At 53.8% G+C, this 18,012-nt stretch overlaps 1 protein-coding gene across 2 annotated transcripts in view; it reads left to right on the forward strand.

The window, feature by feature from the left end:
- SLCO2B1 (solute carrier organic anion transporter family member 2B1) overlaps positions 1 to 18,012 on the forward strand; it is a 56,511-nt gene that overhangs the window by 2,530 nt on the left and 35,969 nt on the right. For both annotated transcript variants that reach the window (XM_061442150.1, XM_061442149.1), the window contains exon 2: positions 11,686 to 11,789. In XM_061442150.1, the coding sequence (XP_061298134.1) occupies positions 11,709 to 11,789 (81 nt within the window). In that variant the 5' untranslated portion in view covers positions 11,686 to 11,708. The remainder of the gene's footprint in view (positions 1 to 11,685; positions 11,790 to 18,012) is intronic.

The raw sequence follows: 18,012 nt of genomic DNA on the forward strand, positions 1-18,012 counted from the left end.
TGTTACTGCTCCAGCTCCTGGGCAGGTTTCTCTCTTTGCTGCCTCTGCACGTCATGCGCAAGGCGATTGCAAGGCGCATGCAAGGATTCACCCTGCATCTCCCGTATCCCTGGTGCTTTTGGGCAGTTGATGTGTCAGAAGGGCACATCCCTCCCTCCCTCCCTCCTGTCCCACCTGGGTATGTGCCTCTCTGCAGGCTTTGCCATGGGCTTTCTCCAGTGGAACCCCTGCAGTGCACCTTAAAACAGATGGGATCTCTAGAGCATGATGCTCTCAGGTCCTGCTGCTTCATGCCCAACCTCTGGATGATCTTAAGGTCCTTTTACATGATTTTTAGGTACTTTCAGATAATCTTGATGTCCTCTCCAACCCCAACCATTGTATGGTTCTATGAGCTCTTCACTGTTGCACTTAGTGCTCCAGGTCCAAAAAGGAAAAGGCCAGTCGAGGATGTTGGAGTAAATCCAAGAATAAGGACAAATGGGGCAAAAAAAGGGACATTTTGGGCAGGTTATGAGCAGCACCAGGGATACCCAGCTACAGGCAGGCCAGAGCTGAGCTGCTTCAGGAGCTTATCAAGATGCACATCTATATTCCACCCTCCCAGCAGTCTATGATAACCTTCCACAGCTCCCATTCGAGGCAGTGCAGTGCAGCTTGCCTGCTGCTGCTGGTACAGCTCCAGCGGGCAATGGAGCATCCTTTCTTCAGGCTCCCATCAGGATCTGCTTTCTCACCAGTGCTCCAACCACACTGATCTGCACCAAAAGGCCTTTCATCAGCTGAGTGCAGGTATTTCATGACTTACACTTTCTTTTCCACTCCCTCCCTCCCTGCACCACTCTCTGGTGTCTTGTGCTCAGGCAGAAGATGCTGGCAAGGGGAAAAGCATTAGAAAGGAGCATCTCCTTCCTGCTGTGGACCCCATCGTTGCATCTGTCTGCTATGAGAGCCCTCCTTCTAGTTGTTGTTTGTTATAGAGTCATGGAAGCATGGAATCATTTAGATTGGAAAAGACCTTTAAGAACATTGGGTCCAGCCATTAACTCAGCACAGCCGAGTCTACCGCTAACCCACGTCCCCAGGTGCCACATAGGATCATATTATTTGGTTATTTTGCAACATATCCTCATTTATCCTCATTTTCCCTCCTACTCTTCCCATTTCCCACCCATGCTGCTGGTTTAGGTGGCATTTCCAGGCTCTGAATGCTTCATCCTGGCTCACCCCAGCACTCAACTCAACTCAGCCTTGCTTGGCTGCTGGCTTTGCTGCCTCCCCTTTGCAGCAGCTTTGGGTCTCTGGGGACCTTGGTCTGGTCAAAAATAGATCCCAACCCCATTTCCTCTGTGGTCCCTGGCTCCAGTTGGCTCCCAGTGCTTCCCTGGGGATGCTGTAGCTGTAGCTCAGCTTTAACCAGACCCACATGCATGTGCCCTGGCTTGAGCCATCCCAGGCGTTAAATTCTTGATGTCTCAAGCCGTTACCTTGCTAAATGTGGACTTTGGAGCTCCATGACCCGCCTCAGGACCTGCCACAAGCCCCCAGGCCCTGAAAATGTTCATTTTAAAGAGAAATGGAGACAGTGGTGCAAGACTGCAGAGACCTCAGAGCAGATGAGCTCTGAGGCAGAAGCTCTTCCCTGGGAGGGTGCTGAGGCGCTGGCACAGGGTGCCCAGAGAAGCTGTGGCTGCCCCATCCCTGGCAGTGTTCAAGGCCAGGTTGGACACAGGGGCTTGGAGCAAGCTGCTCTATGGAAGGGGTCCCTGCCCGTGGCAGGGCTTGGAGCTGGAGGAGCTTTCAGGTCCCTTCCAACCCATTCCAGGATTCTGTGATTCTATGAAGGGGAATTTCTGGCCTGAAACATGTTTCCAGCCCTGGAATATCCTCTGGGAAGGATCGATCGTGTGTGGATGGCTGGAGAAACCCTGGCAGAAGGTGGCTCCCAGGGATGCAGGAGAGGGCTCGCTGCTGGCCAGGCACTGCAGTGCAGGCAGGCAGCTTGGCTGAGGCCAGATGTGGCTCCAGCTGCAGGCCTGTGGACTTCCAGAATATAACCTCCTTTTTCCATGGGCTTCCTTGCTGTTTCTGAGCATCCCAGCCTGGAACTGCTCCTGGGGGAGCAGGAGCAGCTTCTTCCAAAGGGTGTGAATAAACCTGGCACAGAGAAGCAGCCACATCCCTCAGTAATAACATGGACTTTCTGCAGTCCATTGATAGCAGATAATGGGAAAAGGACACTTGGCTGCCACGTGAATGAATCCTCCTTGCTGCCCAAGCTGTCAATGCTGCTTCCCTTCCCCGTGCCAGCTCCAACCTCCAATGGTTGCACTGGGTCAGGGTTTGCTCCAGTGCTTGCTCCTTGTGCCACCATCGCCCCATAATGTGACCCACAGCGTTTCCTCCGGGATGTTTGGGACTCTCTGCCTCTCTGTTGCTGGCTAAGGGAGTTTGGAACTTCTCCTGTGCTCTGCTTTCAGTTCCCTCTTTGTTGTAGCAGTGTTTAGAATAGATGGGATCCTAAGAAGCTGCTCTAGCGGAAGGGGTCCCTGCCTGTGGCAGGGGTTGGAGGCTGGAGGAGCTTTAAGGTCCCTTCCAACCCAACCCATCCTATGGCTCCATGATCTCTATGCAACCACCCTTCGGTCAACCCCTATCCCGTGTGGGTGGCCAGCATCGTTCCCAGCTCACAGTGAAGTAAATCCTGCTGCTCTTCCCCACGGATTTTGGGATGTTTTGATTGCTGGTCTATGGATGAAACTGGAAGGAGAAAAGAGCTGCCTTTGGCTATCCCATGGGAATAAACGGGTGGGAAACAGGCGAATTGGTGTGTAGGTGCTCTGCATGCAATCCTTGGGGTGAGCAGCTCCATGGCCCTGGGCAGACCATGGGTGCAGATGGAAAATCTTACTCTTGATGGGTTTGTTACTCAGAAGCTATAGGCAAAGCATAGCAAACATCACCTGGATTGCTCCAGGAAGACTCTGCTCCGTGGAGCTCTTGAGGCTTTCGCTCAGGCTTTGCCTACACTGCATGAAGGGTTTCTGCAGCATCTCCAGCTCTTCAGTTTGCAATGGCTTCCCCTTGGAAAGGTTGGGTTTCCTCATTGGAGCAGGTCAGACACTGGAACCCCTTTGGCTGCTGCCTTTTCCTTGCTTTCATGTGTTTTCCTCCAGCTGCTCCTTGAAAATGGCACCGCAAAGTCCTCCAGCTCTTTAGACGTAGTCACTAATACCGCTCCTCAGCCTTCACTCCCGTCCTAGCTACTGCTGAACCCAGGACATAGAGATAGAGGGAAAGAGCTATTAGGAAGGTATTTACGGTGTACAAAACCCCAAAGTAGAAACGTAGTGGTTTGGGATCACCTTCCCCCAGACTTCTATTGGCAGATGTTGCTCCATGGACTCCAATACCCTGTCTGCAGGCAGGCCCCCACTGGGGAACAGGCGTTTCGTACATCGTATTTCATACTTCATTCATCATTTGAACTCCTATCCCGTGGTTCGGAGCTGTTCGGGGCAGGGAACACTTCCCAGACACAAGAGGTGGTGTTAAAATAGGAAATCCCCACCGAGGACACAGGGCATCAGTTTCTGTAGCGCACACCACATCTGGTCATCCCCTATAGCAGAGCAGGCTCAACATCTGGCATGGGCCACAGGGAGAGGGATAACTTGTTATTCAATACATCGCGATGGGGCTGGAAAGGATTCTCCTGCTCAGTGAGGGAAAAGAAGAGCAGCCAAATAGAGTGTAGGAGCAGGGACTGTGTCAGTTCAGCCTGGAGAAGAGAAGGCTCCTGAAGGGGAGACCTGAGAGCAGCTCCAGTGCCTGAAGGGGCTGCAGGAAAGCTGGAGAGGGGCTTGGGACAAGGGATGTAGGGACAGGCCAAGGGGAATGGCTTGAACCTGCCCGAGGGGAGACTGAGCTGAGCTCTTAGGCAGAAGCTCTTCCCTGGGAGGGTGCTGAGGCGCTGGCACAGGGTGCCCAGAGAAGCTGTGGCTGCCCCATCCCTGGCAGTGTTCAAGGCCAGGTTGGACACAGGGGCTTGGAGCAAGCTGCTCTGTGGAAGGGGTCCCTGCCCGGGGCAGGGGTTGGGAATGGAGGAGCTTTAAGGTCCCCTCATCCCAAACCATTCTGGGATTCTGTGATTCTATGACAACTGCCAGCAGGGACAGCCCCATGGTTCACATGGGTCAACAAGGAGCTGTGGGAAGGTTTAATGGGACGTTGCTCTTGCGGAGAGCAGGAAGCATCCCACAAGAGCTTGGGAAGCAGCAGGAGCAAGATGTCATGGAGGGTACCAGACCCCTGATGGCTCCATGGGCACCCTTTGAAAATGAAACTGAGTGATTCATGTCCCTGTGCAATCCCAGCCTTGTTGCCCGTGTAACTCAATGAGATTGTGGATCTCATCCCCATCACGACCCCTGCGAGTCCTTCCCCCTGTGCTCTGAGCCAATTCTGCCCTCGGGTGCTTTCCCCTCTTGCAGGGAAGGCCACCTCAGCCCCTGCAGCGGGCACTCTCCTCTTCCCAAGGGTGTATGATGATGGCAAGTGCCACCACCAAGGTCATCCAGCACGCGGGGGCAGTCCCAGGCTCTGCTTATGGCTCTGCTGGCCTCCATGTGCAGAGCAGCAGGAAAGCTCCTTCAGTGCTTCAGAAATGACCACCCAAAACAACCCAGCTTTGCTTCCACCATGTCCTCAGGCTGGATTGGTGCTGCCTTTGCCCTTAGCAAATACACCTTGAACCATGGAATCCTGGAATCCCAGTGGAAGGGACCTCAAGGACCATCTGCTCCAACCTTTCCATGCAAGGCATGACCCACACTGGATGTCCAGCACCCTGTGCAGCCCCATCTTAGCAGTGTCCAGCCCTGGGGAGTCACCACTGCCCTGGGGACATTATTCCAGTGGCTGCTTGTTCCCAGTGGGAATCTCCCAGCAGTAACTTGTGCCCATCACCCCTGGGCTTTCCCATGGGACTCCTTGTCCAAAGGGAGCCTCCATCTTCCCTGCAGCCCCCCTTTAAACACTGGAACATGGGGATGAGGTCTCCCCTGAGCCTTCTTTTCTCTATGGAGGTGGTCCAGGGGCAGAGGTCCCCAGTTGCAGATGTGGGGCCAGGTGAACTCCGCATCTGCATGACAGCACCCACAGCTCCACATCACCCTTTGCAGGGCCTCATCTCCATTGGGGATGGTTTTGGTACCCCCAGAGGAGCTCCAATCCCTTCCCTGCATCTCGCAGTGCTGGAGCTGGTGAGGACCCCTCCAAGAAGGGCTCCAGCACCTGGCAGCATCCTGAGGTGGGCAGGGAGCTCTGAGACCTCATCACCGGAACAGGGAGCAGGGCTCCATCCTTCCCAAGGCAGAGGGGCTCAGGGCTGGCAGGGACCTCTGGAGAGCAGCGGGTCCTGCCCTGTGCTCAGCACCCGTGGTTGTTTCCATGGGTTTCAACACCAGTTTCCCCTCTCATTCTCATCCCTGCACTTCTCCGTCGCAGGTTTCCTCCTGCTCTGTGCCGGTGAGGTTGCTGGGCTGTGCCATCCCTGACACATTCCTCATTACCGGGAGCACCAAATTGGGCTCATTTCATTTGCTCTTCGGTTCTGCCAATCGGTGCAAGATAGAAACAGCTCTAGGGTGCATCTCCACGTCCCTCTTCTTTCCCAGTCCTTTTCCAGGCAGGGAATGATGGGCATACACTGTCTTTGTCTTCCATTGCCCTACAGAGCATCTTCCCCCCCATCTTCCAAACCAGCTTCACGTTTAACATGCTTGTAAATACCCACAGTGACACCATTGGTGTTTTACTGCCAGCAAACGGGAATTATTCAGCAGGAAGACAGATTCTGGGATATTTGCTGGCATTCTGTGTCCCTGCTGGGATTTAATTTGCTCTGTTGCATTTGCTGTTATTTACCCAAGCTCTGCTGAGCCCAGCACGTGCTTGTCCCTGTTCAGCTCACAGGGGCCGTGCTGCTGGTGGTAATAAAGGGCTTGTGGTAGGTTTATGTCCTTGGGAATGGGACAGGATGCTGGTGCCACTGGGACCGGTCCCCTGATATCCCAGTCAGGACATTGTGCGCATCCCAGTGGAACTGGGAGGTTTGGGGGTGCTTCCCACTTGTCATGTAGGGGTAGGAAAAGGGGGATGGCTTTAAACTGACATTGGGATGCCATGCGTGCAGGCCCTGCCTGCAGGATGAGGAAAGAGGTTGCTGCAAGCTGCCTTCAAACGCCAGGGCAGCATCCTCTGTCCTTCCCTCCAGCCAACCCCATATACAGGCCTTCTCCATGTGGGTCTGGTGCTGCTGGCAATGGGCTATTTCTGCCTCACTGGAGTCGGTGCCACCATTTAACTTCAGTCTGAGTGGGACACTCATCAGGACAATGTGGCCACTGGAAGCCTCTTGGTGACCAAAGGGAATGCCCTTGCCCCATACAGGGATGGGAAGGGATGTCCAAGAAGCACAATGGTGGGCAAGGAGTGATGGCAAAGGCGTGCTTCTCCCTATACACCTCCCCATGGAGATGCCTTAGGAGCAGGGGGTCTCCTCCTCCTCCTGGGATGGTCTTCACCATGGATGGGAAGCAGACACAGCACAGGCAGTGCCTGCTCCCATCACAGCTTCGCATCCCTCTGTCTCAGAGCAGTTCTGCTCCGAGAAGCCCTCTGAGCATCTTCATCCACACACTTCACCATCCATCCTCCTTTCTCCTCCTCACCACGAGCCCCAGGGTGAAGCAGCTGCTTCTCATGCTCAGCTTTATCCAGCACCTCAGCTCCGTTCATTCACACACGTCCAAGGGGAGAGGGGTTATCTCAGCCCAGCGAGGGTTTCACGACACCAAACTGCTCTGTTGAAGCTCCCAGGGGTGCATTTCACCTTTTCTCCCCCAAATCTGGAGCGTGAAATTCATCTGCCAGGGAGACACGGGCACAGAGCCTGGGGCCAGGTAGGATGCAGGCAGTGGTGGCAGGATCGGTGACTGCGAGCAGTGTCACCAACCCTGGCACAAAGCCCTTTAAAGCCATTGCTGCACCCTAATGAAGCAGAAAATTGCTCCTTGACGTGCCTGCAGGTAAACTCTGCAGTGAAATTGCTTCTCCCAGCAAACCCAAGGGTTTTCGGGAGTCCAGCGAGGTGCATGGGTGGCTGGGTTTCACCCATCCTGTTTCAGTGCAGGGGCTTGGTGGAGCAGCTCATGCAGCAGGACCCCAACCAGCAGCCATGGGTTTCACTCACATACTGCAGGGAATCCTAGCATCATGGGATCGGGCTGAAGGGACCTTAAAGCTCCTTAGGTTCCATCCAGGCAGGGACCCCTTCCATAGAGCAGCTTGCTCCAAGCCCCTGTGTCCAACCTGGCCTTGAACACTGCCAGGGATGGGGCAGCCACAGCTTCTCTGGGCACCCTGTGCCAGCGCCTCAGCACCCTCCCAGGGAAGAGCTTCTGCCTAAGAGCTCAGCTCAGTCTCCCCTCGGGCAGGTTCAAGCCATTCCCCTTGGCCTGGCCCTACAGGCCCTTGTCCAAAGCCCCTCCCCGGATAACCCTGGTGTGTGCAAACACAGCCTCCTCGCTCTCAGGTTAATTATTAAGATAAGGGATGGTGACTTCTGCCTTGTGTTTGTAAGGGTCCTGGCCCCGGCACTCACAGACCCAGGGTCAGCTCCTCCCTGCGGTGCTGCAGATGCGGCATCATCACTTCCATCAGTCCATCAGTCAGCAGTCCTCCTCTGGGAAGGAGCTTACTCACCTCCTGCAGTGGGCAGAGCCACCGGAGCTGCTCCCGTCACAGCACCCTCAAAACGCCTGCTCCATATGGGATAAGCTTGGTCTGACACCCCGGTTTTGAGCTGGAGGGGGAGGTTTGGCGTGGAGCAGATGCTCAGCTGCAGGGATGCTGTGGAATCGTTAGAAACTCGTCGCAGCATCTCAGCTTTATGGTGCTTTATTGCTCAGGACAAAGTTCCTTCGTGCCTGAAGCTGAGTGCACAGTGCAGGACCTGCAGGGAGGGAGGAAGCAAGGCTTCCTACAGCACCCTTTCCTCCCCGGTATGGCCAGTGCTGTTCTAAGCCAGCCCCTGTTGCCCCATTCACAGCCTTTGCCTGTCCCAGTTTACCCACTGCTCCCCAGACCCATTATAGGGACAGGCAGTGTCTATTCCCTGGCTTGTTCCTGGGGAAACTGAGGCACAGCGATGGGAAACAGCTTGCTCTGGAATGGAGGTTGGGATCTGATGGTCCTGGTCCCGCAGGGCTGGGCTGGGAGTGGGCTTGGGTCAGGCTCTCCAAGACAAGGGATGGCATTCCCAAAGTGACTATTCCTCAGCTGTCCATTAGTGAAAACAGCTCTACCAGTGCTGTCTGCTGTACTCTCCTAGCAGGAAGACTATGAAAGCTCATTAGGGAAGAGGCTGGATTAATTGGATGCCAGGCTTGGAGCAAGCTGCTCTAGTGGAAGGTGTCCCTGCCCATGGCAAGAGGCTGGGACTGAACGAGCTTTAGGGTCCCTTCAACCCAAACCAGTCTGTTCTATGATCTGATTCTCTAATCCCATGTACAGCAGCTTCCTGGACACCCAGAGGGGTTAAAGGATGTGCACATTTAAAGCGGGGCCTCAAAAAGATGGGCAAGGGGACCAAAATACTCTACAGACCCCAGGGTTTGTGATTTGCAGGTCTCATCGAGTGCATCTTTGGTGAGGAGGCAAAGGCATTCATATGGATAACCAGTGGCACTAAGCCTACAGAGGTTACCAGCTCCATGGCCACTCCCATCCCTGGAAATCCAGGCTCAGACTCCCTTTGCTTCCTCTCTTATCACCCTGACACCCTTCTTCTTTCTCCTGTGTCTCCCCTGAGCATTCCAGAGGCTCCAGCAGCAAACTCAGTGGCTGTAAATGATTCATCCCAGCTCTGCTCCTAGAGGCAGGCAATCCGGTCTGGAGACAGGCTGGTGCTTTAGCTCAACCCTCCAGAGGTTCAGGGCAGCTTCTCGGATGCTTTAATTCACAATCGAATTTACTGCATTGATCCCATCCTGTATTTTGTTGCAGCAACATCTTGTCCCTGGCAATGGGGCTGAGGGCAGCAACTGCTGCTTGCAAAGGATGATGTAGGGGTTCTAACTCAGCAGCGCAGGTTCCCCTCCTGGATTTACCTCCCCTGTGCACTGCACTTAATGCTTGTATAAATGCCACTGTTAAGTCTCCCCTTGCTAGAATATACATCACCCCGTGCACTTGTTAATTTGTTTGAGGCTGTGCTACTTGCTCCTTTGCTTTCATTAGGGGGGAAAAGGAAGGACTAATAATGCAAAGCCTTTCCCCCCATTTGCTGTAGAGCCTGGAGATGCCACTGAGATGGAAACATCGATTACAGTGTGCTCAACAGCAAGCCTAATGGGTTTAACGTGCCTCCAAACAATGCAGCTTCCTGAGCAGGAAGCCTGGTGTTAAAGCCCAACAAAGGCATCGTCCTCCCGAGCATCATTCGTGCCACGGATGTAGCTGGTCAGCGGTGCGGGGAGGGGGATGGAGGATTCCTATGGATTCCCTTTTCTTTGGGTGGTTAAATTTAGGTGGGAGGGACCTTCCAGGGAGGTGAGAAAACACCAGGGGTGGAAATGAGAGGCTGGAAAGGACGGCTCTGACCATAGAAACAGGGAATGGTTTGGGTTGAAGGGACCTTAAAGCTCTTCCAGTTCCAATCCCCTGCCAGGGATGGGGCAGGCACAGCTTCTGTGGGCACCCTGTGCCAGCGCCTCAGCACCCTCCATCAGAGACCCCGCGTATGGATGGGTGCAGAAGAACTTGCTGAGCCCTTCTTCTACCTCTGAGCCCGCAGGGAAGTCCCCCAAACCCACGCTCAGGCAGGCAGAGTAATGGTTGTGTGTTGGGAAGGCAGTTTGGCCAGCCAGCACCTCCAAAGCTGCTTCATCTCACTTCTGCACACTATGCCCCTTGCAACCATCAGCCTCGGGAGCTGAAACCAGTTACATCCCATGAGGACATGCCGCAGCAAATGGGACCTCAGCCACAGCTGGTGAGCTTGGCATCGCCTTGGTGGGATCTTCATGCCTGGGCTGATCCTTCACGCTTGGCACAAGACTGCTCCAGCACCGTCCAAGGGCTGAGCTAATGCTCGGATGGGGCTTTCTTCTGAACCCCTTTTCCCATCTCTCCAACGCCATGGGTAGTTTTCTCCCTCCATAGCATTGACTTCAACTGCAGTGTCACCATGTGATGCATATTGCAAATGGACCTGGAAAGCTGAGGCAGCTTATACAGAGCTTATATAGAGCACCCTCACAGGGAAGAGCTTCTGCCTAAGAGCTCGTCTCAACCTCCCCTCGGGCAGGTTAAAGCCATTCCCCTTGGCCTGGCCCTACAGGCCCTTGTGCAGAGCCTGGATCCTGGTCTCAGCTGTAGCTAACCAAATCAAAGGAGCTGCCATGGGACTGTGGAGTCCCATAGGGAAGAGAATAAGGCTCAAAGAGGTTTGCACCAGCACAGTGGAGACCAGAGCCTGCCCCAGGCACTATATGAAGCCCTCAGGATGCTCTTTGCAGCCAGGGTTCAGGGTGGGAATAGAGGGCTCTGGAGATCTGCTTACTAATTTAGATGGTTGATATATGCATGTGGTCAATAACAGACAAAAAGAAACCAAGATGTCTTGTGTGATTGAAGGATATAACGGGTTTGATCAGAGCAAATAGAGTCCAATAGCTCGGGACAGTAAAATGTTACCCCCTTTCCCCTATGGAATCCTGATTACAGGCTCACTGAGTGGCTGAGGTTGGAAGGGAACCTCTGGAGATGAAGGCAATCCTAATCCTAATGCAGCCCAGCTGCCTTTCCTGATGGCTTGTGTTCAACCCCAGGTCCTTCCCTACAGAGCTGGTTGGCCAAAGGACCGTGCTGGTGCCTCCCCAGGGGCAGGACTTTGCCCTTGTGCTGGTTGGACTCCATAAGGTTCTCCCTTGAGGTCCCTCTGAAGGGCAGCACGACTGTTGGCTTTATCAGCTGCTGCTCCCAGTCTTGTATCTCCTGTGAGTGAGGTGCTCTCTGCCCTTCACCCGGGGCACTGATAGGGATGGTAAACAGAACTCACCCCAGTAACAGACTCAGAGCTGCTTGGGTTGAAGGGACCTTAAAGCTCCTCCAGCTCCAACCCCTGCCATGGGCAGGGACCCCTTCCATAGAGCAGCTTGCTCCAAGCCCCTGTGTCCAACCTGGCCTTGAGCACTGCCAGGGATGGGGCAGCCACAGCTTCTCTGGGCACCCTGTGCCAGCGCCTCAGCACCCTCCCAGGGAAGAGCTTCTGCCTAAGAGCTCAGCTCAGTCTCCCCTCGGGCAGGTTCAAGCCATTCCCCTTGGCCTGGCCCTACATCCCTTGTCCCAAGCCCCTCTCCAGGTTTCAGTGCCCAAGCAATGCTGTCCTTGCACACGTCAAGCAGGGTTTAACCTCCCAGGAGTCCCAGTGAGGGTCGTGCACCGACTGCTGCTTTGCAGAAGCCAAGCACAAGGAGAAAATGAAAGGGGGGAATAATCACTAATTGCTTATGAGGAGCATGTGCTGCTGTGTGGGTGCTCACAAAGCACAACAGGATTCGGCTGTGCTGAGCAAGGCGGATTCAACTTATTCTTGTGCTGAATGGTTTCTTTTGGCAGGCGGATAGAGCTGAGCTGGCAGGATGACAAGTACCGGCACCAAGAGCAGCTACGTGGAGCAGTCCCGAGGAACACTCTGCAGGAACCCATTTCTCAGTATCAAGGTAAACCCCTCCTGCTTTCGGTAACACCTCCTTGTACTACACAGGGTATTACCTGGGAAAGAGGAGTTTGGCTTTCTGCAGAGGAAGCCACGAGGATGCTCAGGGGCTGGAGCAGCTCCTGCATGGAGCCAGGCTGGGAACATTGGGGCTGTTGAGCCTGGAGAAGAGAAGCTGCGTGGAGACCTCAGAGCAGCTTCCAGTGTGTGAAGGGGGCTGCAAGGATGCTGGGGAGGGACTCTTCATTAGGGACTGCAGTGATAGGACAAGGGGTGATGGGTTCAGACTGAAACAGGGGAAGTTTAGACTGGATCTAAGGAAGAAGTTCTTTACTGTGAGGGTGCTGAGGCACTGGCACAGGGTGCCCAGAGAAGCTGTGGCTGCCCCATCCCTGGCAGCGTTCAAGGCCAGGTTGGACACAGGGGCTTGGAGCAAGCTGCTCTATGGAAGGGGTCCCTGCCCGTGGCAGGGTTGGAGCTGGAGGAGCTTTAAGGTCCCTTCCACCCCAAACCGTTCCATGATTCTATGATAAGCCAGAGCCAGTCTATATGGAAGTCCCCCAGGCAGAGGGTTACCAGAGCTGCAGAGGCTGGAGGCACAGCACAGGGTGCCCTGCAGCCCCGAGGGTTCACCCCCATCCTATTTCCATCCAGTCAGCCGTTCTTTCAGTCACCAGCAAGATGGGCTTTAAAGGAAACCCCACTGTTTTTTTCCCTGTGGAGATGTTCTAAAGGGGTTGAACTTCAGAGATCCAAGCTGCTGAGGTGCAGTCAGCTTGGTCTGATAGCAGAACCAACACCTCCATTGCTGTGCAGAGGTATCTGTGAAGGCAGATGCAGAGGAAACTCTTAGGGGGGAGTATTTCAGGCCAGACCTGGGCAGAGCAATGCCCATCTCTGCTATTGCTTATGGCTGTTTTGGAGCCTACCCTGAGAAGGGCAGAGGTTTTGGTGGGGACCAGCCCTGCTCCTGATGGACACCCCACTGCTTGCTTGCTGCTTGGGGAGCTCAGCAGGGAGATCCTGATGGATCTCTCTAGGTCAAAGCAGCTTTGCAGGGATCATTGCAATCACAGCAACCTCAATGAAGCCATGGCCAAGCCTTATCCTGCCTTTGCCAGGCATTATCCTGGGTGCAGCCCATGGCCAAGGAGATCAAATCCTCCTTTCCAATCCTATCCTTTGCATTTAAACTGCTGCAGGACCCGTTTCCAGCCCCCAGGCAGAGCTGACCTGGCCACGCATGTCACCAAGCACACCCCAGTACTCGGCACAGGATGTTTTTCCCCAATCTCCTTTCTTTTTGTGTGGTTTTCTTTTGTGCTTTCAAGAAGTTAGGTCACCGTGTCCGGTTTCTAAATGACTTCCTCAGAAAACATCACTTCAAGGCCAGGGTTTGAATTGCTCTTGCAGATGCATGAAGCCATTGCACAATGTGGTTTATGGGCTTGACATGGCTGGAGGACCAAAAATCACAGCGCTGCAGTTTATATATATAGATGTATCTCCAGAGAGGGAATGTGACTTGAAAACAGATTGCCACGTGTCAAAATGCAGCGAGAGGCTGCCCTTTAGGGAATGACCCATGGTCCCTGAGCTTTTAGAGGTACTGGGCATGAATCCCTATAGTCCATCAGAGCAGGTTAAATCAGGTTTGCTGCTCCTTCCATTGAAGTCCAGCATCTTGTCTTGGCTTCGAGCAGCATTAAGCATCCAATGCTGGATGCACGAGTTTGGGAAAAGCTGCGTCTGCAAAGACATGGAGAAGTACTTTGGGATCCTCTGATGGAGACTGCTGCAGAAGGAGGAACCTTTTGGGAAGACTATGTGGTTATTATGGTAACAGCTTATCTGCAGATGAAGGGGAAGGAGGCTGTGAGTGGTTCGTTGCTTGGCAGCAAAGCATAGTCCACAGTGTGATCCACTACAGTCAGCAGAAAGAGGTTTTGCCCAATACAACTGGGATATCTGTAAGACCTGAAAGGCCACTTGGACACTGAAGACTGTGGCTGCTGGGGTGGTCACTGCCGGCTCGTCTGAGGTGCACGTTTTCAGGCATCGTGCCATTGATGAGGTTGATGAAGCCCTTTTTGGTAGGGGCACGGGTGGGAAGGTGAGGGACCCCACAGGGATGGCATAGTCCCATGGACATCTGCTTCCCATCCCTGCCAAACCCTGCCTGTTGCCATCCAGCACCTTGAGGATGTGCCCAATAACGTCTCCCTCTACTGTGCTCTGAGACCGTTCTGCATCCAGCTCTGGGCTTAGAGCAACTCCAGTGCCTGAAGGGGCTGCAGGGAACCTGGAGAGGGGCTTGGGACAAGGGATGGAGGGACAGGCCAAGGGGAATGGCTTGAACCTGCCCGAGGGGAGACTGAGCTGAGCTCTTAGGCAGAAGCTCTTCCCTGTGAGGGTGCTGAGGCGCTGGCACAGGGTGCCCAGAGAAGCTGTGGCTGCCCCATCCCTGGCAGTGTTCAAGGCCAGGTTGGACACAGGGGCTTGGAGCAAGCTGCTCTATGGAAGGGGTCCCTGCCCGTGGCAGGGGTTGGAGCTGGATGAGCTTTAAGCTCCCTTCATCCCAAACCATTCCATGATTCTATGCCCTTGGTCATAGACATCCTCCCTCACTGGCAGCTTCAGCCCTTGATGTTCTCTGCTCTCTGCTTTAGTTCAAGAGCAAACCAGAGCTTTCCCCTGCCCCAAGCCTTTATTACCAGTGGGTCTGCACAGTGGCAAAGGCCTTGTGCCCAGTTACACCCAACTGGTTTGGATCAAACTGGAACAAGCCGCTTCGCCGCGGACCCCTTTTCCCCTCGCTGTAAGCACGGCCCAGCGCCCAGGCTGTTATCGTGTGCTGAGCCACAAATCCCTTCCTTAAAACAGCAGCAGAAGTCTCCCGAACACATGGGAGCAGCGTGATGGGGACTTCCCTGTGGCAACGGCGGCAGGAGCGGGCGGCTTTCGGAGCCCTCGCGTGGGGGATTCGCTGCCAAGCTGCACGATCCACGCTGGAAACACAACGGAGGCTTTGTGAGGTGTCTGCAGAGCACCAAGAGAGGAGATGTTGGGGTCGAATCCCCGGGTCTGCAGTTTAGGGGCTGCTGAGGATTGGGGTGTTCTCAGTCTCTGCTCTCTTACACGTATGGAGTGGGAGCAGTGATAGTCACCGACGAGATACAGGGCTTGGTAGGGCAAAGCCTGCAGAAATACAGTAAAAATATGTAGAGAAAACACATATTTTATATATAAAGTATATAGAATATATATCTAATTATTTATAATATAATTAAATATCGTTATAATATAAATTATAATTAAATCATGTTATTTAAATGATATTTAATAATATAATTAATAGAATAGAATTTAAGATATAACTTAATTATATATTTTATACATTTATAAATAAAAATACAGAGAAAAGCAGAAAATCAATGAATTCCTCCAAAAATCGGTGATGGCAGAGAAACTCCTCCTTTGGTGTGTGGTAGAGGGGAGATGCACCCATCCCAGGGCTGACTGTGGAGGATGCAGGCACTGGGTTGGGACATCACTGCCCATGGGTGAAGGCAACTCAGCAAAGACCAGGGATGCTGCTCTTCCCTCTGGGAAGATGCCCTCTCCGTGGTGGGAAGTGGTGGTGGCACATCCCCAGAGGAGGAGGGTTGCTCTTCTGGCCCTGCAAAGGGGTTGTCTGTGGTAGAGGTACCTTGGTACCCAGCACCCTCTGCCCTTGCTCTGGTTGCTGTGGTGGGAGTGATCTCAACAGAGAGCCTAAGCAGGCCCTTATAACAACACCTCCGAGCTGTTTATTAAAGCAAGCCGTTAATGAACCTCTCCCTTTCTTCCTCCTCAGCTACACCAGTGCCTGTTTGGATTCTCTGGGTTGTTTTAGTTCAACTGATGCAGCAGGGAGGTGTTAGGAGCATGGCAGAGCCGCTGGTGGGGAAAGAGCTGGGCTTGGGGTTGCTCGTGGCTTTCTGTGGGTGCATCCTGCTGTCAGGATCCAGGCCTTGGGAAAGGGTTGGTGTCTGCACACCCAGGTCACCTTCAGACCCTCTCCTGGGGTAACCCATCAGATCCAGGCTGGCTGATCTCATGAGTCCAAGTCCAGGCATGGAAGGACCCCAGCCTCAGGTCCTTGGGAGAAGTCACAGATGGCATGGGATGGTGACACAGGGGATCTGCCTGCCCTGTGGTGTGGACTGTGTCCCACATCCAGCTGGGAAAGGCATAGGGTGGCATCTGAGGCTGCGTGGTCAGCCCTAGACCAAATACCATGGTCCAAATACTATGGCAGGCCCCATAGGAGCCCTGTGATAGATGCACTGCTGGGGCTCGGCCACCCACCACCATCATCCCATTGCGATGGGACACACTGGGAATCACACGCTAGCAATCACCAGCTCTCTGTGTCTCACCATGGAAGTATTTCCCAGCCTAAAACTGCCCCGTGGTGAGCGTGGTTGTCCACAATGGCTCCCTGAGGAGCAAGAAGGAGACTTACAGGGCTTTAACTGCAAGACCGTCCATTCTGCTGCGTTAGCAAAGTAGATCACCACCACGGGGAAATGGGAAACACACAAACTCTGGGAGATCTTGCAAAAGAGCAGGGTTTTCCTATGTGATTTCCCAGAACCAGTTGACTCGGAATCCCTGTGGAAGCTGGAGAACAATGGTCTTTGCATTCCTCTTTGTTTCTTCCTTCTCAACCATTTCCATCTTGATTTTGACTTTAAATTCCCTCCCTTTCTCTGGGGTTCTGTGTCTAAACCCCTTTGTGCAGCATCTACTGCAGTTACCACGAGGACATCGGGGTTTCTTACAAACCTCTTGGCCTTTGCTCTTTCAACACACGCAGTGCAAAGTGTTAAATGTTGGCTCCTCTCGTGCTGGGGTTTTAGCATGCATTGTATAAAAGGCAAATGCTGAAGGGAAGAGATGGAAGTGTTTAATTAGAACCTGCTATTGATGGCTTGATCTCCAGCAGCTCCGCTGAGCAGCCCCTGGGTATTTCCTTCCCTTCCTTTCATCCTGCTCTTGGATGCCTTTGCAGCTCTTTCATCATCCCTGCTCCCTCCGTGGGACCTGATGCATGCCTGAGGGCTCCTGCAGGGCTGTTTTTAACCACCCCACCAGCTCCTGGTGTTACCCAGGACTCCTGCTCTCCACCTCCAGTTTCCTGAAGCTGCTTCAGTCCCCTCAGGATGCCCCAGCACCAATGATGTCCTCATACCCTTGCATTGACCCTGCCTTTTGCTCGCCCCTATTGCTCATTCCCCAGGACCTGTGGGGTGGATGGCATCTCCAAACCCAAGCAGACTGCAGGCACTCAGGTTGTGGTGCTCTGCGGGCTGCAGAAAGTGCAGGATCCTCCTTCCAGTGCAGGGTTTTGGTCTGGATGAGCAGAGCTGCAGGCAGCAGCTTGCTGGGAGGAAGCCAAAACCCTCTGGTGATGAGCATCGTGGTGTGGTCGCATTTCTGGGCTCCTTCCAGCAGCTTCCAGTACTTAAAGGGGACCTACAGGGAACCTGGAGAGGGGCTTTGGACAAGGGCCTGTAGGGCCAGGCCAAGGGGAATGGCTTGAACCTGCCCGAGGGGAGACTGAGCTGAGCTCTTAGGCAGAAGTTGGAACTGGATGAGCTTTAAGGTCTCTTCCAACCTGAACCACTCTGTGATTCTGTGATCTGAAGAGCAGGACCATTCCTAGCAAGCATTTGGGGTGGGGTGAAACCACCCTGTTTTGAAGGCTCAGTGAGTTTGGTAGGACGGATGCAGCCTGTTCCCTTCCCACTGACCTTAGTGTCAGAGTATGGACCCTGGCCTGTTTCGGTTACAGGTATAGACTCATCCTTTGGTACTTAGCCAAAACTAAGCTTGCGTTAGAGTGGAGGGGACCTGAACCAGGGCTCTTGGTGTCACACTCCTCTTCCAAGCCTGCCCTAGGTTTGTGAGTGGACAGGATCCACAGCCTGTGCTTTGAGAGGGTGGGCAGGGATGCTCTAGGTTGGGAGGTTTGTTTCCTGGGAGCTGATACGCACGTGTAATGTGATTTTAATGGGTTGCCTTCATTCAGAACAACCCCGCTGTTTGCTGCTTCCCCTGGGAGCAGGAAGGAGCAGGCTTTGCTGACAGGAAGGGTTCAGATGAAAGCAGGCTTCCTTAGCCCAGCCGAGAGCTCCTGGGGCAGGAGTTCACCGTGGTTGTGCATGTCCGGATGACCTCTG

The sequence above is a fragment of the Pezoporus flaviventris genome, unplaced genomic scaffold, assembly GCF_033815535.1.
Source record: "Pezoporus flaviventris isolate CSIRO_AGI_PZ_B2104156 unplaced genomic scaffold, CSIRO_AGI_Pfla_v1 ptg000215l, whole genome shotgun sequence".
Classification (NCBI taxonomy): domain Eukaryota; kingdom Metazoa; phylum Chordata; class Aves; order Psittaciformes; family Psittacidae; genus Pezoporus; species Pezoporus flaviventris.